The 17948-nt window shown below is 37.4% G+C and overlaps 1 protein-coding gene across 5 annotated transcripts in view; it reads left to right on the forward strand.

The window, feature by feature from the left end:
* The window catches only part of LOC149845331 (ATP-dependent Clp protease proteolytic subunit-related protein 4, chloroplastic-like), a 112698-nt gene extending 95389 nt beyond the window's left edge, over window positions 1–17309 (forward strand). For 4 of the 5 annotated variants that reach the window (XM_089995702.1, XM_089995703.1, XM_089995704.1 and 1 more), the window contains 4 exons: window positions 15539–15665; window positions 15792–15869; window positions 16575–16688; window positions 16783–17309. In XM_089995702.1, coding sequence (XP_089851828.1) covers window positions 15539–15665; window positions 15792–15869; window positions 16575–16688; window positions 16783–16854 — 391 coding nt within the window. In that variant the 3' untranslated portion in view covers window positions 16855–17309. The remainder of the gene's footprint in view (window positions 1–15538; window positions 15666–15791; window positions 15870–16574; window positions 16689–16782) is intronic. The other variant, XM_089995705.1, reaches the window with a different exon arrangement.
* The last annotated feature ends 639 nt before the right edge of the window (window positions 17310–17948 follow it).

Here is a 17948-nt window from a genome sequence, read left to right on the forward strand (position 1 = left end):
TGGGATAACCTATAAATATGCATTTTTGTAGCTTGAGCAGCTAATTTATCTCGGTCAGGGCCAAGTTTGTGTACAAAACAAACACATCCAAACACTTTGGGCGAGAGGGAGAAGAGAGGGGTATTGGGTTTTAGGATATGAATTGGAATTTGATCACCCACAGAAGAGGAAGGCATGCGGTTGATCATATAGCAAGCAGTTGTAATTGCATCTTCCCAGTATAACGCAGGAACATTTGATTGAATCATAATAGTCCTGGCAACATCAAGTAGGTGACGATGTTTTCGCTCAGCCACCCCATTTTGTTGAGATGAATAGGCACAAGAAGTTTGGGGTTGGATGCCATTATCTTGGTAAAATTGTAACAGACTTTTTGATTTAAACTTGAGAGCATTATCAATGCGAACAATCTTGACACTAGATTCAAACTGAGTTTTTATTTCAAGAATTAAAGATTTGATAATATTTGGAACATCAGATCGTTCCTTTATTAAAAACACCCATGATAACTTAGAGAAATCATCAACAATAACTAAATAGTATCGACACTGAGTCCTAGTAGGAATCTTACTAGGACCCCATACATTTGCATGAAGAAGTTCAAAGACTTTATTACTAGACTGACTCTGACTCGAAGGAAACGAACTTCGATGATGCTTGCCCAGCTGACATGCTTCACACTGAAATGATGTGGTGGAGGGAATCTGAGGAAAGACCGAACGAAGCTTTGACAATGAAGGATGACCAAGACGACGATGCCACTGAACAGGACTAAATGAATGTTCCACTGCAGCATGAACAGTACCCATTGGATGATGTAAGTAGTAGATTCCATTTTCTTCATAGCCTCCACCAATCTTCTTCCCCGTTAGCAAATCCTGAAAATGACAACCCATTGGATCAAATATTACTTTACAGTTTTGTTCTTTTACAAGGCAACTAACAGAAAGTAAACTTTGAGGAAATTTTGGAGCATGAAGAGCATTTTTCAACTGTAATGAGGAGGATATAGAAATATTTCCCTGACCAACAACCGGGGAGGTACTCCCATCGGCTAATGAGACTCCAAGCTGAGCCTTAATATCCTTTAGATCTGAAAAAACAAGTGAATTTCCACACAAATGTCTGGATGCACCAGAATCAATAATCCACTTACGGTCAGTCGGATGAAGAAGATTTCCGGTTGAATAGGCAACACCACCAACAGGAGCGGTAGAACTCAAAGGACGAAGAGCTATCAGCTCATCATATTCAGCACGACTGAGGGTTATACTACTGTCACTTGCAGAGATATTTTCTTGTGCCTTTGTTGCCTCGAGAGTAGTGGTATTAGCTTTAGGAGCATATGACTTTGATGAAGAGGAGGTTGGTCGGCCATGCTTATCCCAGCAACGATCTTCTAAATGTCCAGATTTTCCACAGAATGTACATTGAAGCTTTCCTCTGCCTCCCACACCTCGTCCACGACCTCGTCCTCTGATGTTCTGAAGATTTCCACGTCCATAACCAGATGAGACAACTAAGGCAGAAGACTGAGTCACAGGCTGAGAATGTGGAAGAGATATCGCAAGTCTGCTTAGACGGTTATATGCCTCAACAAGAGTAGGTACATCCGAACCAGTCAACATTTGGACTTTTGCAACAGAAAATTCTGAAGATAAACCTGTAAGAAACCTAGCAACCATAGTTTGTTCTTGATGATCTTTTTGTTTCGAACAACAGAGAGGTCTGTGAGCATTAAGTCTTTCAAACACAGCTTTTACGGAGGCATAATACTGGGCCAAGGTTTGATCTCCCTGCTGTAAATTGTATATTTCCTGTTCGACTTGTAGGATACGACTCACATTAGTCTCTTGTGAGTATGTATCTCGAAGATTGTCCCACATCTGTTTGGCTGTATTATAATAAATTAAACCATCTGCAATATGGGGTTCGACACTATTCATAATCCATGACATAACTATGTCATTATCTTCATCCCAGGTAACATATCTTCCCACCTTTTCAGTGGGTTCATCTTCCAACAAGATATGTTTTCTACGATGTCCAGATACCGACATCATAAATGTTCTGGACCACCTGGCATAGTTATTTTCATTTAACCTTACAGACGAGCCGTACGAAAAGGGATTGGCAAATGCCTTATATTCTCCAATATGTTTCAATTTTGAGTCACATTTCGAAGTTTCAACCATACTTCTGGTTAAAAAAACTGGACAGTCTCCAAACTAAACAGGGAAGAACCGTGTGTTACACTCACACGCCAACTGATATTCCAATCAGCAGTTGTTCACTCACGAACAAAAAAAAACCCCACGACAGTAGTGAGCAGCAGCCCACAAACAGAAAGATAATTCAGCACGTCAGTGAATCACGACTAACATGACTTCTGCATATGCAGCAATATTTTTTTCATAACAGGGGCAGCTCCCCAGACATATACAGTTCGACAATAAGTCATTCATTTTTTTTCTTCACGAGCAACACCACTACGTGTTGGATTGCTGCAAAAAAAAAAACAGGAAGTCACGACCTGAAATCACGACATTTTCAGTGCAAATTGTACCAACACCAATCAAACTCCCCACAGCCACAATATCAAGATAAACAAAACAGGGCCCCAACCATATGTAGAATCATCAACAACAATCAAACTCCCAACAACAACGATATCAATATCTCACACGACATGTTCAGTGCACACTATACCAACAACAATCAACTCCCAACAGGTAGTCACGAGACTGACGACAGGAAATACCACTGAGGCAGTAGGTAGTCACGAAACAATAAAACAAGAAGTTACAAACCCACAGCACGCATCCACGAACTTACAGCAAGCATCCACGAACAGCAGCGTGACCAGATCTGTCAGCAGATCCAAAAAAAATTTTTACATCGCTGACCTGATTAGGTATTGCTTTCTTTTACTCATTGGATCTGTTGACAGATCTGGTGGCCTTGATCACGATCTGATTAGGTATTGAATCACGATCAAGATGGCCTCCACGATCGATCGAGCCTCGATCAGACTCAATCACGCTCCCACGATCGGCATGCTTTGATACCATGTAGAAGAAGAACTGAGTCCTAGAGAGAGAGAGAGAGAGAGAGAGAGAGAGAGAGAGAGAGAGAGACGACTGCACAGAAAACCTCAGAACTCGATATCAATATTAGGGCCTCTCTCTATGTTAAATAGAGAGAGGCGTAAAAGCCTAATTACAATAAAGCCCCATTATAAAAACCAAAAATACAAATAGCATCTTAATGTAAAATAACTTTACTTAAAACCACCTATTCTCAACAATTATCTTGCACTAAATTGAACAAAAAAGAGTAATCACATAGTTTCTTAGACTCAATTTTCAAGAAAAATTACATGTCTTGAAACATAAAGTTTATGCATTTCAATATCATAACATCTATATCCTTTTTGGTTTTCGGCATAGCCCAAGAAAACACAAGGAATAGCTTTGGCGAAAAATTTATCTCTTTTATTAGAAAACAAAATATTTACAAACAAAGATTCTTAATCTTTTATAATCAGGAAGAATTTTAAATAATTTTTCATTAAGAAAAATATTACCAACATTAGAGACTATTGATTAAATAGACCACCGTTAGAGCAACTTCGGCTCAAAAATTCTTTTAAACATTTTTTGAAATGAGAAGTGTCCTAGTGGTTTCAACAATGTGTCGATATTTTTTTCCGGCTAACTCATTTTGTTGAGGGGTATAAGGACAAGATTTTTTAATGAACTATTCCTTGTTGATTCAGGTAATTTTTGAAATCATTAAATAGAAATTCTCTTCCATAATTGATTCTAAAAATTTTAACAACAACAACAACAACAACTACGCCTTCATCCCAAAACAATTGGGGTCAGCGATATGAACCAAAAAAGAAATTCATTTTGGGTCTTCCACATGAATCCTTTTCCTCCAATCATTTCTATCCAATGCCATGTCCTCGGTGAGGTTCAAAGCATTCATATCCTTTCCTATCATCTCCATCCAAGTCTTCCTAGGCCTACCTCGACCTCTTTTAACTAATATATTTTCCCATTTCTCCAACCTTCTAACTGGAGCATCATTAGGCCTTCGCCGAATATGTCCAAACCACCGTAAACGATTCTCTCGCATCTTATTTTCAATGGGTGCAACACCTACCTTCTTACGTATCTCCTCGTTCTGAATCTTATCTTTTATTGTATTTCCACACATCCATCTAAGCATCCGCATCTCAGCTACACTCATTTTTTGAATATGATGTCTCTTGGCAGCCCAACATTCTGTACCATATTGTAAAGCGGGTCTAATAGTCGTCCTATAAACTTTCCCTTCAACCGCAATGGCATTCTACGATCGCACAACACTCTAGTTGCACTTTTTCATTTCATCCACCCAACCTTTATCCTATGATTTACATCTCCATCAATTTCTCCATACTTTTGAATGATGGATCCCAAATATTTGAAATAATCATTCACTGGTATTTCTTGCTCACCAAGCTTCACTACACTCCCATTACTACTTCGTTGCTTACTAAACCGACATTCCATATATTCAGTCTTACTCTTACTCAACTTAAAACCTCTAGCTTCCAATGTCTGTCTCCATAATTCTAACTTAGCATTAACCCCAGCTCTAGACTCATCAATCAAAACAATATCATCAGCAAACAACATACACCACGGTACATTTTCTTGAATTGATCTCGTAAGCTCATCCATCACTATCGCAAATAGGAAAGGGCTTAAAGCAGATCCTTGATGTAACCCAACCGTTATCGGTAAATTGGTTGTCACCCCTCCACAAGTGCGGACATTGGTTACTACTCCTTCATACATATCTTTAAGGGAGGCTTTAAATTGATTTTTGACATAACTATAAATTTTTTGAAAATAACCAAATATTTTGGATTTGAGTCTAAAAAAATAAATCCATGTATATCTACTAGTCATCCACAATTCACTTAGTAGGATACACCTCCTTTAAACATGATTGATGCCGATCCCCATACATTTGAATGTATCAATTCAAAAGGTTCTTTAGAACAAATCGCTTAGTTTTCATTTTGTCGAGAATACAATCCTCGCCAAACAATTTTTTTTCATTACAATTTTTAAAAAATGAAAACAAATACAATTTTGACATATTTGGATGTCCTAATCTCTTATGCCAAATTTCATTATTATTATTTTCAACAAAATTATAAAAAATTTGATTTGATAATTCTAATTTGTCTATGCAGTAGAGATCACCTCTTCTATGGTCGCCCCCAATCGGCTTCTCGTACCCGAGATCATGTACCAAGCAACCATTAGATGAAAAGGTAATTCTATATCCATAGTTAGTTATTTGAGAAACAGATAGGAGATTTAAATTTAGTTTTGGTACAACTCTAATGTTTGGAACAAAGAAATTTTGACTATTTTTCAAAGTACCAAAACTTTTTATTTTTAAAGAAGTTTTCATCGGCGGTCAAGACATAAGAATCTTTTGAATTATTTTGACATTAAGATAATATGGACTCATTAGGAGTCATATGAAATGAAACATCAGTATCAAGAATCCAAGAAGTCTTACCGGGATCCACACAAGTGGAGACGACTGCACCAGAAAGGGAAGATGATTGACTTTTGAGTAGTGGTGTTAGAGCCTCTATAAGATAAACAAGGGACATGTCTTTAACGTTTTTGGAGTTTTGATCAACACCACCTTTCTTGAATGATGACCCTATAGAGGCCACTCATTTGTCTTCTCTTCTCTTCTTTTAGGGCAAAAAGGCTTGATGTGCCCCGGTTCATTACAAAAGTGTTTTGAAATCATATTCATTTGAATTATTTGCAAAATGTGGAGGTCTATATATCCTTGTATGATTTTTGAGCTTTGACATAACATGCATATATTCTTCGTCTTTAGAGGAAGACGATTTCTTTAATTTATTATCTTCCATAGTCAATTCTTCTAGAGTTTCAACTATGGTAGGAGTACCTCAACCGATTTGGTCCCTTCAAATTTGGGTATAATTAAAAAATTGGTAAAAATATTCTGTTTTGATTTGTTTTACACGGAGTTCTACGAGTTAAGGGCAATGTCACTTAGGCTCTAAAAGAGTCAATTCATCCCAAAGAAAAGAAAAAACATTATAATATTCCCTAATGTTCATTTCTCCTTGGGTCATGGTTCTAACTTTATTTTGCACATTACATACATGAGTTATTTTTTTTAGACAGTATATATCTTTAAGATACTTTCATGCATCACTAGCAAAATCAAATTTTGCCAAACTCGAGCACTTTTTGATGTCAACACTATTGATGAGCCATCCAATGATCTTGGAATGACCCATCGTCCATTATTTTTTTCTTTCGCATTCGACAACGACTTTAGACATTTCTTCAGCTTGAAGCGCTATTTCCTTGCCATTTTCGATTTTGGTAAGCATAAGCTTAGGTTCTCTTTTGGTGCCATCAACCAAACCCCGTAGATCTATGTTACATGGGTACAGGTAGGGGTGCATGTGTGTGTTGGGGGGAGGGGGGGGGGTGTGTTTGTTTCATTTTAAAATGTCTAAAAGGGGTCTTTTCATTTTTACAAGGGGTAAAATAAATTTTTTTACCCAAGTTTGACTCAGACCTGGACCAAAGTTTAGACCCCCGCCTGATTGAGACCTGAATCAGACTCAGGTTTGATTCAGATCTGGATCAGACATAGGTCGGTGTCTGACCCAAGAATGATATATATATATATATATATATATAATGTCAGTCTTGACTTGGACCTAGATCAGACCCAAGTTTGATTCCTATATAGGTTAGACTCAGGTTTGAATCAGACCTAGATCAGATCAGACCCAGGCCTGATTCAGACCTGGGTCAAATCCAAGCCTAATTCAAATATGGTCTGGGTCTGATCCAAGAATGATTCAGTTATAACACTTGGACCTAGACCAGAGTCCAGACCCCAGCCTGATTGAGACCTGGGTCAATCTCAGGCCTTATTCAGATCTGGATCAGACACAGGTATGGGTCTGATCCAAGAATGATCTCTCTCTCTCTCTATATATATATATTATATGTCACTCTTTATTTTGATCCAAGTTTGACTCAAACCTAGATCAGACCCAGGACTGATTCATATATAGGTTAGATCATATCCAAGCCTAATTCAAATTTGGTCTCGGTCTTATCCAAGAATGACTCAGTTATAACACCTGGCTGCCAGGTGTTATAAGTGTATGTTAGATGTTGGGAATAGAAAAAGAAGAGAGAGAGAGAGAGAGAGAGAGAGAGAGAGAGAGAGAGAGAGAGAGAGAGAACAGAAGTAGGTGGTGATGAGAGAGAGAGTTACCAAGAGAAGCACGACACAAAGGCATCGAAGGAGCAAGGAGGAGGACAATGTCAAGGCTCACCAAGGAGTAGTGCAACGCGGAGGAGCATCACATCAAGTCGTCCTTTCATTTTTTTTTCAAAAAGTGGAGGAGCATTGCTCTCTCTCTCTCTCGATCTCAATGTAAAGAAATAGAATAAGGAGCCGTTGTTGTTGCTAACGAGGAGGAGGGGGACCCCATACCCACTGTCTCTCTCTCTCTCTCTCCAGCAAAGAAGAAGAAGAACGAGGAGGTACCCACTCTCTTTCTCTCTCATTGCTTGTTCGTCTTCTCCTCCCCTCGTTCTTCTTATTCTCCTGCTGGTTAAGGTGGAGACAAGAGGGAAAATAGCGAGAGAGAGTTGGGGTTCAGGTTGGGTTTCACTTGACTCGGCCCGACTCAACCCAAGCCCAACACGTACCTGTGTCACGCCTGGTACCGATACCCGTGTTGGGTCGTGTTGACATGGGTACGTGGGGCCTTTTGTCATGTCTATGTGATATAGCCATACACCCTTTTCCCATATTTTATATTTTACTATCGATGCCTACATCACATAGTTTGTATCATTGAATCTCGCTAGAATGGAGATGACAACTTCTCGATCATCCTCATAAAAGAGATAGAGAAATAAAAAGAGAGAAGGTAATGTTAAAATATAAAATGTGTATATATATATATAATAATAATATTCATATTATTATTATATATATATTTATGTAATTTTATCTTTTTTTTTGTATTTTTGTATTTTTTCTTTTTAGTTTTTTAGTGTCTAGTTCTAATAGAACTAGACAACTCTATCTAGTTAAGCTCCACTTGGAACTTAACTAGTAAGGTAACCGTTGGACTAGTCCAACGGTTACAAGGAGAGCTCCTTAAGAGCTCTCCTTTTCTCACTTGTATATAAAGGGGTGCATCCCCTCTTGTAATGAGGTACTTAATGCTTCTCAAGCATTTTATCATTTTTCAATAAAGATTATTTTCTATTTTTTTATTATACCATTTTTTAAGGGTTATGTTCAAGTGTCTCTCTAGACACTCTTTCTTGCGGATCTAAGTACTTTTGTGGAAGATCCTCACTTCATTTCATGGTATCAAACCCAGGTTAATCCTATATCGTGAAGATTTCTCGCCTCGTTTTCCATGCCAAGATTGCGAAGGTGTTTCATCACCTTAGTTGAGGCTCCTAAAGTTCCTTTTGAATATAGGAAGATTCGTTGCAACAAAATATTGAGTTTGCTTTCTCTTACTCTCCCTTTTTCTTCTTTCTTTGTCTTATTTTTTATCTCTCTCTCTCTATCACCCTTGTATGAGATGGATGATCATGATAAAATCACCATCATACTGATGAAACTAAATGACACAAATTATGTAATGTGGGCTTCGATAATGAAGCACCACATATGGGGAAAGGGGCTTTGGGGAATAGTAGATGGTTCTGATTCGGAACCTAAACTAGTCCTCACCAAAATGGAAGGTGATAAAAAGGTTCTCCTAACCGAAGGAGAGAAAAGCAAAGCTTTGGCCAACTATGAAAAGAGTTGAAAGGAATGACGGGCAGGGCATGCAAAAATCATGTTATGGCTAATCAATAGCGTTGACATCAAAAAATGCTCTAGTCTTGCTAAGTTTGTGCATGCCGATAAGGCTTGAGAATACCTCAAAAATATGTATTCTCTCAAAGATATTGCACATGTGTGCAATCTTCAAGAAAAAGTTAGGACTATAACCCAAAGTGACAAAACCATATGAGAGTATTACAATGAATTGTCCGAACTTTGGAGAAAATTGACTCTTTTGGAGCCAAAATGACATTGTCCCGAGGACACTGAGCTCCGTCAAAGGCAACTTGATATAGAGCATTTTTACCAATTTGTAAATGGTCTAAGACCAGAATTTGAGTCGACTAAATTAGCTCTTTTTCGTCGGGGAAAAGATTCCTCTATTGTCGATACTATAGAGGAACTGACTGGAGGAAAACAGAATCAAGAAGAATACTCTAAAATTCGAAGATGATTCCGTTCTAGCGGTATCTAGACCGGGTAATCATGTACGTTCGTACAAACCACCTCACTTTGACCGATAAAGTGGTGACTATGACAAGAAAATGGTTATTTGCCATCATTGTCATGAATTAGGACATTACAGGCCTCAGTGTCCCAAACTTAAAGAACTCAGAGAAAAAAGAGCTGCGATTGTTGGATCGGAGCCCAAAGATTAAGATGCACCAGTTTCTATGGCCCAACTAATGTAAATTCTCCAACCACTCATCAAAGAAGCTTCCTCTTCATCTGAAGCTTCAACTGGGGCAATTGCTTCATCTTTTTTTCGATCCAGGTAACTTCCCTTGGCTTCTTGACTTTGGTGCTTCATTCCATATGATTCCAAATGATAAAAGTTTATCCGAATGTGTTAAAAATAAAACAAGTGTGTCAAAAGTATTTACAGTTGATGAAACTTCTCAAAAAATAGAAGGAATAGGAAATTTTGAAAAAATCCATAAAACTGAGAATGTTTTTATCTCAGAAGTTAGATATATTCCCAAATTAAATTTAAATCTCTTATCCGTTTCTCAAATATCTGACCATGGTTATAATACTTTCTTTTCTTCTGATTTTTGCTGGGTACAGGATCGCCAGTCAGGAAAACAAGTGTGCCATTACATGGATTTTTTGAAAATGCCAAAGAATGCTTTTTGTTATAACATTCAGAAAATCGAGTTGGAGTTGTGGCACAAAAGACTTGGTCATCCATATATAACCAAAATCCAACATTTTCCAAATCTAGGAAAATTTTGTAATTCTGAAAAATTTACTTGTAAAGATTGTATTCTTGGCAAAATGAAAAGATTACCATTTCTGAACAAAAATTTTGTTTCTTGAAGACCACTTGAATTAGTACACTCGGATGTTTTGGTCCTGCACCAATAATTTCTAAAGGTGGATTTGCCTAATATGTTATCTTTGTCGATGATTTTTCTAGACATACTTGGATTTATTTTCTTAAACATAAGTCTGAAGTATTTTCATACTTTCAGACATTTCATAATATGGTTAAAAATAAGTTTCAAAATGATATTTTCATTTTTCACACAGATTCAGGGGGAGAATTTTTGTCCACAGAGTGGCATCACACATCAAAGGTCTTGCCCGTACACACCTCAACAAAATGGGCTGGCAGAACGTAAACATCGTCATATTATGGAAACCACTATGAATTTATTAATAGCAAATCAAGTCCCAAAAGATTTTTGGGCAGAAGCTGCCTTAACTGCCACTTATCTGATTAATCGAATGCCATCCTCTTCTTTGCAAAATATAATTCCATTCGAAAAACTTGTAAACCTTTCTCTAGATTACTCTAGACCGAGAGTATTTGGATGCAAGTGTTTTATATTTATGGACAAAAATGATAAATTTTCTCCTCGTGCGATTCTTTGTGCCTTTTTAGGATATGCTATAGGTGTTTTGACTTCAAGAATGATAGATTATATATATCAAGAAATGTCTTCTTTTTAGAAAAAGAGAGCTTCTTTGATTTTGAAAAACCAAAGGAAGTTACTGAGTACTTCTTTTTGTTAGATCTGGCATCAAAATTTGATGAATATGATCTTGACTATAGCTTTGATAATGATCAAGGTATTATTGATCTTGATCATAATGTTGACAATGAAGAAGTCGATAGAGACACTAGTATACAATATTCCAGACGAAGAGAGCCTAATCTTCCATGTGCACTTAAAAGATATTCTGACATTCCAACCAGAAGGTCATCCCGAGTCTCGAGGCCTCCGAGAAAATTTGTGTCATACGAATCCTTCTCACCTACATATAAGGCAGTCATTGCATTAATTCACTCATATGAGGAACCATCTTCGTACTTTCAAGCCAAAAATGATATCAAATGGATAGAAGCCATGAAATCCGAGTTAGATGCACTTGAAAAGGCTTCTACATGGACTATTCAAGACATTCCTATAGGCAAGAAGCCTATAGGATGTCGATGGGTTTATAAGGTTAAAACCAAGAGTGATGGCACTCTTGAAACATATAAAGCCCGATTAGTGGCCAAAGGTTATGCCCAAGAATATGACATTGATTATGAAGAAATCTTTGCCCCTGTTGCTCATATGACAATAGTCAAAACCTTAATTGCCTTAACTTCCATCAAGAAATTGTTCATATTTCAGATGGATGTCAAAAATGCATTTCTAAATGGAAACCTAGTTGAAGAAGTGTACATGGAAGCCCCTCCAGGTCTTAGTATTCCTAAGGGTAAAACTCTTCGCTTAGAAAAAACTCTTTATGACCTTAAACAAGCACCAAAAGCTTGGTATGATAAGTTTAGTAGTATTATGCTTGATATTGGTTAACTCTGTTTGACTGACATTGCTTTGTTTATTAAGAATTCTGATGCAGGAATTATTGTGCTTTTTCTATATGTGGATGATATGATCATCACCGAAAGCGATAAACAGGGAGTTGAAAACATCAAAACACTTCTCAAATATCACTTTGAAATGACTGATTTAGGTTTATTGAGATACTTTTTAGGCATTGAAGTCGCATATTCTCTTAGGGGATATTTATTATCTCAGACTAAATTTCTTTTGACATTGTTTCCAGGTCTGAAATTACAGATGATAAGAAAGTAGACACTTCAGAAGTTATCAATGTTTGATGGTGAAGAACTTCTTGAAGACCCTACTCCTTACAGATAGTTTGTCGGGGCACTTTCATATCTATCCATTACCTGACCAGACATAGCACATGTTCACACAGCAAGCCAGTTTCAACATGCTCCCACCTCTGTTCACATGGGAGCCGTATTATCAGATACATCCAGTCCTCTCTTTCACGAGGACTTCTTATCTTTTTCTCTTGATTTAATTGTATATATTGATGTTGATTGGGGAGGTGATCCCAATAACAGACACTCAATTACTGGTTTTTATGTCTTCTTAGGTGAATCTTTAATCTCGTGGAGGTGCAAAAAGCAGCAGACGGTCTCTCTCTCATCCACCGAAGCCGAATATCGAGCCATGACAACCACGACCATGGAAGTAGTTTGACTCTGACGTCTGCTTGCCGACATGGGGGCTGAAAAAACAAAAGCTTCACGAATGTGTTGTGACAACAAGAGTGCAATCTACATTGCAAGCAACAGAACATTCCACGAACGCACCAAACACATTGAAATGGATTGTCACTATGTCAGCGATGAATATCTACATGGGACAATTGATCTGCCATACGTTACTTCAGAATATCAGTTAGCAGACTTCTTTACAAAGCCTTGCGCTGCTCCCAGATTTCACTTCCTCTTAGACAAACTTTCGCTCATTGTACCGTAAGTTTGAGGGGGAGTATTAAAATGTAATATATATAATAATGATATTCATATTATTATTATATATATATTTATGTAATTTTATCTTTTTTTTTTGTATTTTTGTATTTTTTCTTTTTAGTTTTTTAGTGTCTAGTTCTAATAGAACTAGACAACTCTATCTAGTTAAGTTCCACTTGGAACTTAAATAGTAAGGTAATCGTTGGACTAGTCCAATGGTTACAAGGCGAGCTCCTTAAGAGCTCTCCTTTTCTCACTTGTATATAAAGGGGTGCATCCCCTCTTGTAATGAAGCACTTAATGCTTCTTAAGCATTTTATCATTTTTCAATAAAGATTATTTTTTATTTCTTTTTTATTATACCCTTTTTTAAGGGTTATGTTCAAGTGTCTCTTTAGACACTCTCTCTTGCGGATCTAAGTACTTTTGTGGAAGATCCTCACTTCATTTCAGGTAAAACAAAAGAGAAGTACTCTTTGGACATCACGAGCTCACGATCACACGATCTACTCTCTCACTTCCACACGAGCAAGTTCCTTAACCGATGACTCTGATACCATGTAATGAAATCAAGAAGCCTGGACACACCTCATACAAGAGGCACAAAACAAATCATCAAAGAGGTATAAACCAGAGTTACCAGTCGAGGAAGCGGGAGCGGGAAGCGATACGGGAAGCGGGAGCGGGAAGCGATACGGGAAGCGGGAGCGGGAAGCGATACGGGAAGCGGGAGCGGGAAGCGAGGCACTTTCAAAAATTTAGGAAGCGGGGAAGCATGGGACCACTTAGAAGAAAATTCTGAACCGTCTCGGAAGCGAACCGGAAGCGACCTAGGAAGCGAACCAGAAGCGAGGGAGAAGCGAAAAAATGGAAAAAATGGGGAAGCGCGGGGGAAACGTGGGGGAAGCGCTTCCCATAAAAGGGAAGCACGCTTCCCAAAAAAGGGGGACGCTTCGGAAGCGCGATGTTTCGCGCTTCCGAAATGCGCTTCCCCTTTTGCCTAGGCGCTTCCGGTAACTCTGGTATAAACACAAAAAGCCACTCAAGGGCTATTGATGAACATATGCACACAAAATGCATAACATACAAGGGACTTGAAGTCCCATATTTATACACAAAGAGGGGAGTGAGGAGCTCCCAATATAGCTGTTGGGATGGCTAGAATTCTAGCCGTTGGGGAGCCCCAACGACTATATTGTCAAGGACAATAATGCCTTTGACAATATAGCAAATGGCACTAATATAAAAATAATAGAAAAATAAAAATAAAAAAAACATTTTAGCCCCTAATGGGCTGTTCTTATTACAAAGGTCAAAAGACCAAAATACCCCTAGAGGGTACACCAAATTATAACCACAAACAATATATATATCAGTCACCTGTGTCTTAAAGGTAATTTCTCGGTGAGGGTATTTCTCGGAGAGATTTTCAAAAGTTGATAAATCTTGGAAAAATCTCAGGAAAATCTTGGGAGTTTAAAAAATTGAAAAAAACATAAATAACAACAAAAAAGCTAAGAAAATAATAACTTTTGCATTCTTTTTCTTTCAAAAATATAAAGAAACATGTTTTAAAGGTTTTAAAATAGAAAAAAACAAAAAATAGGAAATGCAAACTTAAAATAAAAGAATTTTTCTCAAAAAAATATCGCGATATTTTGTTTCTGGTGATATTTTGAAAATATCGTGATATATTCCCAATATTATCGGCTACCTTAAAATAGCCGATATCGTTGATATCGGTGACAGTGATATATATATATATATATATATATATATATATATATATATATATATATATATATATATATATATATACATTCTAACAATAACGACCATGCTTGCTTTATGCATCAAGCTAGCTTATGAGTCATATTATTGTTTGTGAAATCAATATAGTAGAATTAGGGTAGAAAAGAAGGAAGAGAAAGATAAAATGGGTGATTTTTTTCTTTCTTTTAAGGGGAAGGGCAGATAGTTTCCTGTTTCAAGGAACAAACTGCATTTCAGGTGAGATAATATTGCAATGCGAGAATATTTATGCTTCACCTAAATATTTTCTCCTTTCCAAACTAGCTCATTTTTTATACATTTTGGCACATAAATTTTTGGTATCCAAAGTTGACAAAAGAGGAGTGAATGACTAATTATCAACATATGACCCAAATTGCCAATTTTTGTAAATTTTTTGTACCTAAATCCCCTCTAATCTTGAAAACATTTGTGCGTAAAAGGAAGTTGTCTGCTTTGAAACGGTTGAGGCTATCATTTTGAAGAGAGTTATGAAACTGGTGAAGTATATTTTGCTCCTCTTCGTGGTTGCTCATTTGTGAAGCATATCACAACCCATTTTGTCACCTAGGCTTGTCTGCCACTGTCAGATATTCACTAGCCTTATCCACTTAATTTGGAGAAGGTTGCTTAATTCTGTTCTCATGGCCCAATAGGTTGACATAAATTATTTGTATCGGCTTATCATATGCAATGAATATAATTCATTACCTAATTTTTTTTTATTCTGTGCATCAAAAGCATAAATTAATTTTTATTCAACAGTCGCTGCTCAGTTATTTGTATATCTTATACGAATATTTCATTTGGGCATGTAAGTTGTTTCCAAACTGCCAAACTTTTTAAATAACCATGATCTATTTAATTGATTTTCATCTGATAGTTTGTTAGTGGATTATATTTTGATCTGGTAGTGGGTTATATTTAATTAAAAACTTTTTAACTATTTTTATTTGTACATTTAATAGTAATCTATAAGCCAATGTTTGGGTTTGAGAGGACTCGTTTGTGATGCTACAGATACATCAAGACGCCCATTTTTACCCTATGTGTTGGCAATGCTTGGGGAGAAGCAGCATTGCTTTTGGCCGCTGGTGCAAAAGGCAATCGAGCAGCCTTGCCATCATCTTCAATAATGATAAAGCAGGTACTTCTTTTGGTTATGGTCCTATATCTTGTGGTCCCATTTGTTGCATTAGAAAATGAAGAGTGGATCACAAAGCTTGGCTGTTGGTCATGGACACATGGACTTTTTTGATTAATTTATTCGCAGCCAATTGCAAGATTTCAAGGTCAAGCTACTGATATCGATCTTGCTAGGAAAGAAATTAAAAACGTTAAGGATGAATTGGTAAGATCACTTCCCTTTTAACTTTCGGGTGGATGAATAGGTTTAAGGTTTGTGAAGTTTATAGGTGGAAAACCATTATGTTTCCTTTTTGTCTTAGTTATATCATGTGGAATCACAATTTCTGCTAATCTTTATCTATAATTTCATTTGTTTAAAATTACATTTTATATGCTGCATATTCTTTTGCATTTTATCTATTTACCACTATATCATGTTTGTAGTTGCCATTCAAGAATCAAGGAGTCAAACACAATTGTAGTTGATAGTTAGGTCAAGTTGCCTGGTTTATTCAAGCAAGTCAAGGTGGCCACTGTCTTGTATGATATATTCCAGTTCATGGTGCACAAATGTTTTGTAGAATGAACCTACTTGGGTCAAGTTGCAAGCCTATACTGACTTCTGGCCTGGTAGTTTTTTTTTTATAGTCTAAGGAAAAAGCCTCCCCACCCACACACTTCACCCACCACACATTGGCTGGCCTATGGTTGGTAAAAACCCTTGAGGTCCCCCCTGCCCACTGGGGAGTACACCCAACTTCGACCTTGTGGTAAGGGACGCCACCTGTGGGTTTCAAACTTGTGATGTCCTGTCAACTTGGTGACATTCACAAGTCGCCCTTACCAGATGACTAGTTCACTGTCATATAAGGGAGTGTATCGGGAAAATATTCTTGTTGGAAGTGACGGACTTTAATGCTCTTGCAAGGTTACTCTTTATGCAAGACATATAGGAAAATCTCAAGAGCAGATCGAAGAGGGTATAAGGCGCCTAAAGTATTTCAGTCCAAGTGAAGCCGTCGAATATGGAATCATAGACAAGGTATGAACTAATGAACAGTGCAGTTCACTGCTCATCTGTTTTCTTTTTCTTTTGGAACATCAGATGAAAGTGGGATTCTTTTAATTTTGTGCAGGTACTGTACAATGAGCGAGGGAGCGAGGATCGTGGAGTTGTTACTGATCTAAGAAAGGCCCAGCTTATATAAAAAATATCAAGTCGTCTGATTGTATCACTTGAAGCGCTTAGAGAGGCATTAGCCAATTGAAATCTTAGCTCCATCATTAAGACGCATACCGGTTCAAAGGTCAACAGCTCATGTATGAATATATTCAAATTAGATTAAGGCATGGTTTGGATAAGTTCTCTAATGAGCTGAACTAAGATATGTTAATTCGAATGGGTTTGGTATCAGGCTCAGGCATGTGGGCCTTCAGCCATACCTATATGGCAGAAGAATTGAGAAGGGCAAGTTTGGGGGCCAAACTTGGTTCATTCTAGTGAAAAACAATCCATCAAACACCCAACATTGTAAACAACATTTTGGAAGGCAAAAGTACTAACTGTATTTTCTTAATTTTAGAAAAAAAGGCCAACACTGTTTGGACTTGGTGAACTGTAAACATGAAAATCTTGAAAATTTTGAGATTTTGATAATCCGTCACTTGGTTGCTGAAACTAATGCTACAGTAAATAGGAAAATCACGTGAATGTTGAAGATTTTGATAATATGAATTTCTTTTTTTTGGATAATCCAAGGGAACCTCCCCCCATTATGACTGCACATTGGCTGGTCTCTGGTTGGTAAAACCCTTGAGGTCCCCCTCTGCTCATTGAGGAGTACACCCAGTGTCAGATCTTGTGGCAAGGGATGCACCCATGGGTTTTGAACTTGTGACGTCCCGTCAATGTGGTGACATTCACATGCCGCCCCTAACAGATGAGCGGAGACCTTGTGGGCTGATAATACTATGAAATTTGGTTAAAACTTGGATCTTGCAGTCAAGTCCATGCCATAACTTGGTCTTATTATTAGCATTCTGCCCGTTTTTTGGGTACACGGTCTTTTTCATATGATCTTTTCTGAATGTTAGGTCAGGCATTATCATTAGAAACATCCATTAAGAATTGATTTTATTTGTGGATTATGAGAAATATCCAGTAAGAATCGATTTGGCTGCTACTTGGTCTGGCTGCGTGAACTCAGGTTAAACTTTACAGCCTTCCTCCACTAACTTTTTAGCCCAAAAGATTGGGACCTATGTTGGATGTTGAGGCATATCAAGGTTTGTTGAAAAACAA

Source organism: Nuphar pumila, chromosome 2 (genome assembly GCF_984573655.1).
Source record: "Nuphar pumila chromosome 2, dmNupPumi1.hap1.1, whole genome shotgun sequence".
Lineage (NCBI taxonomy): Eukaryota > Viridiplantae > Streptophyta > Magnoliopsida > Nymphaeales > Nymphaeaceae > Nuphar > Nuphar pumila.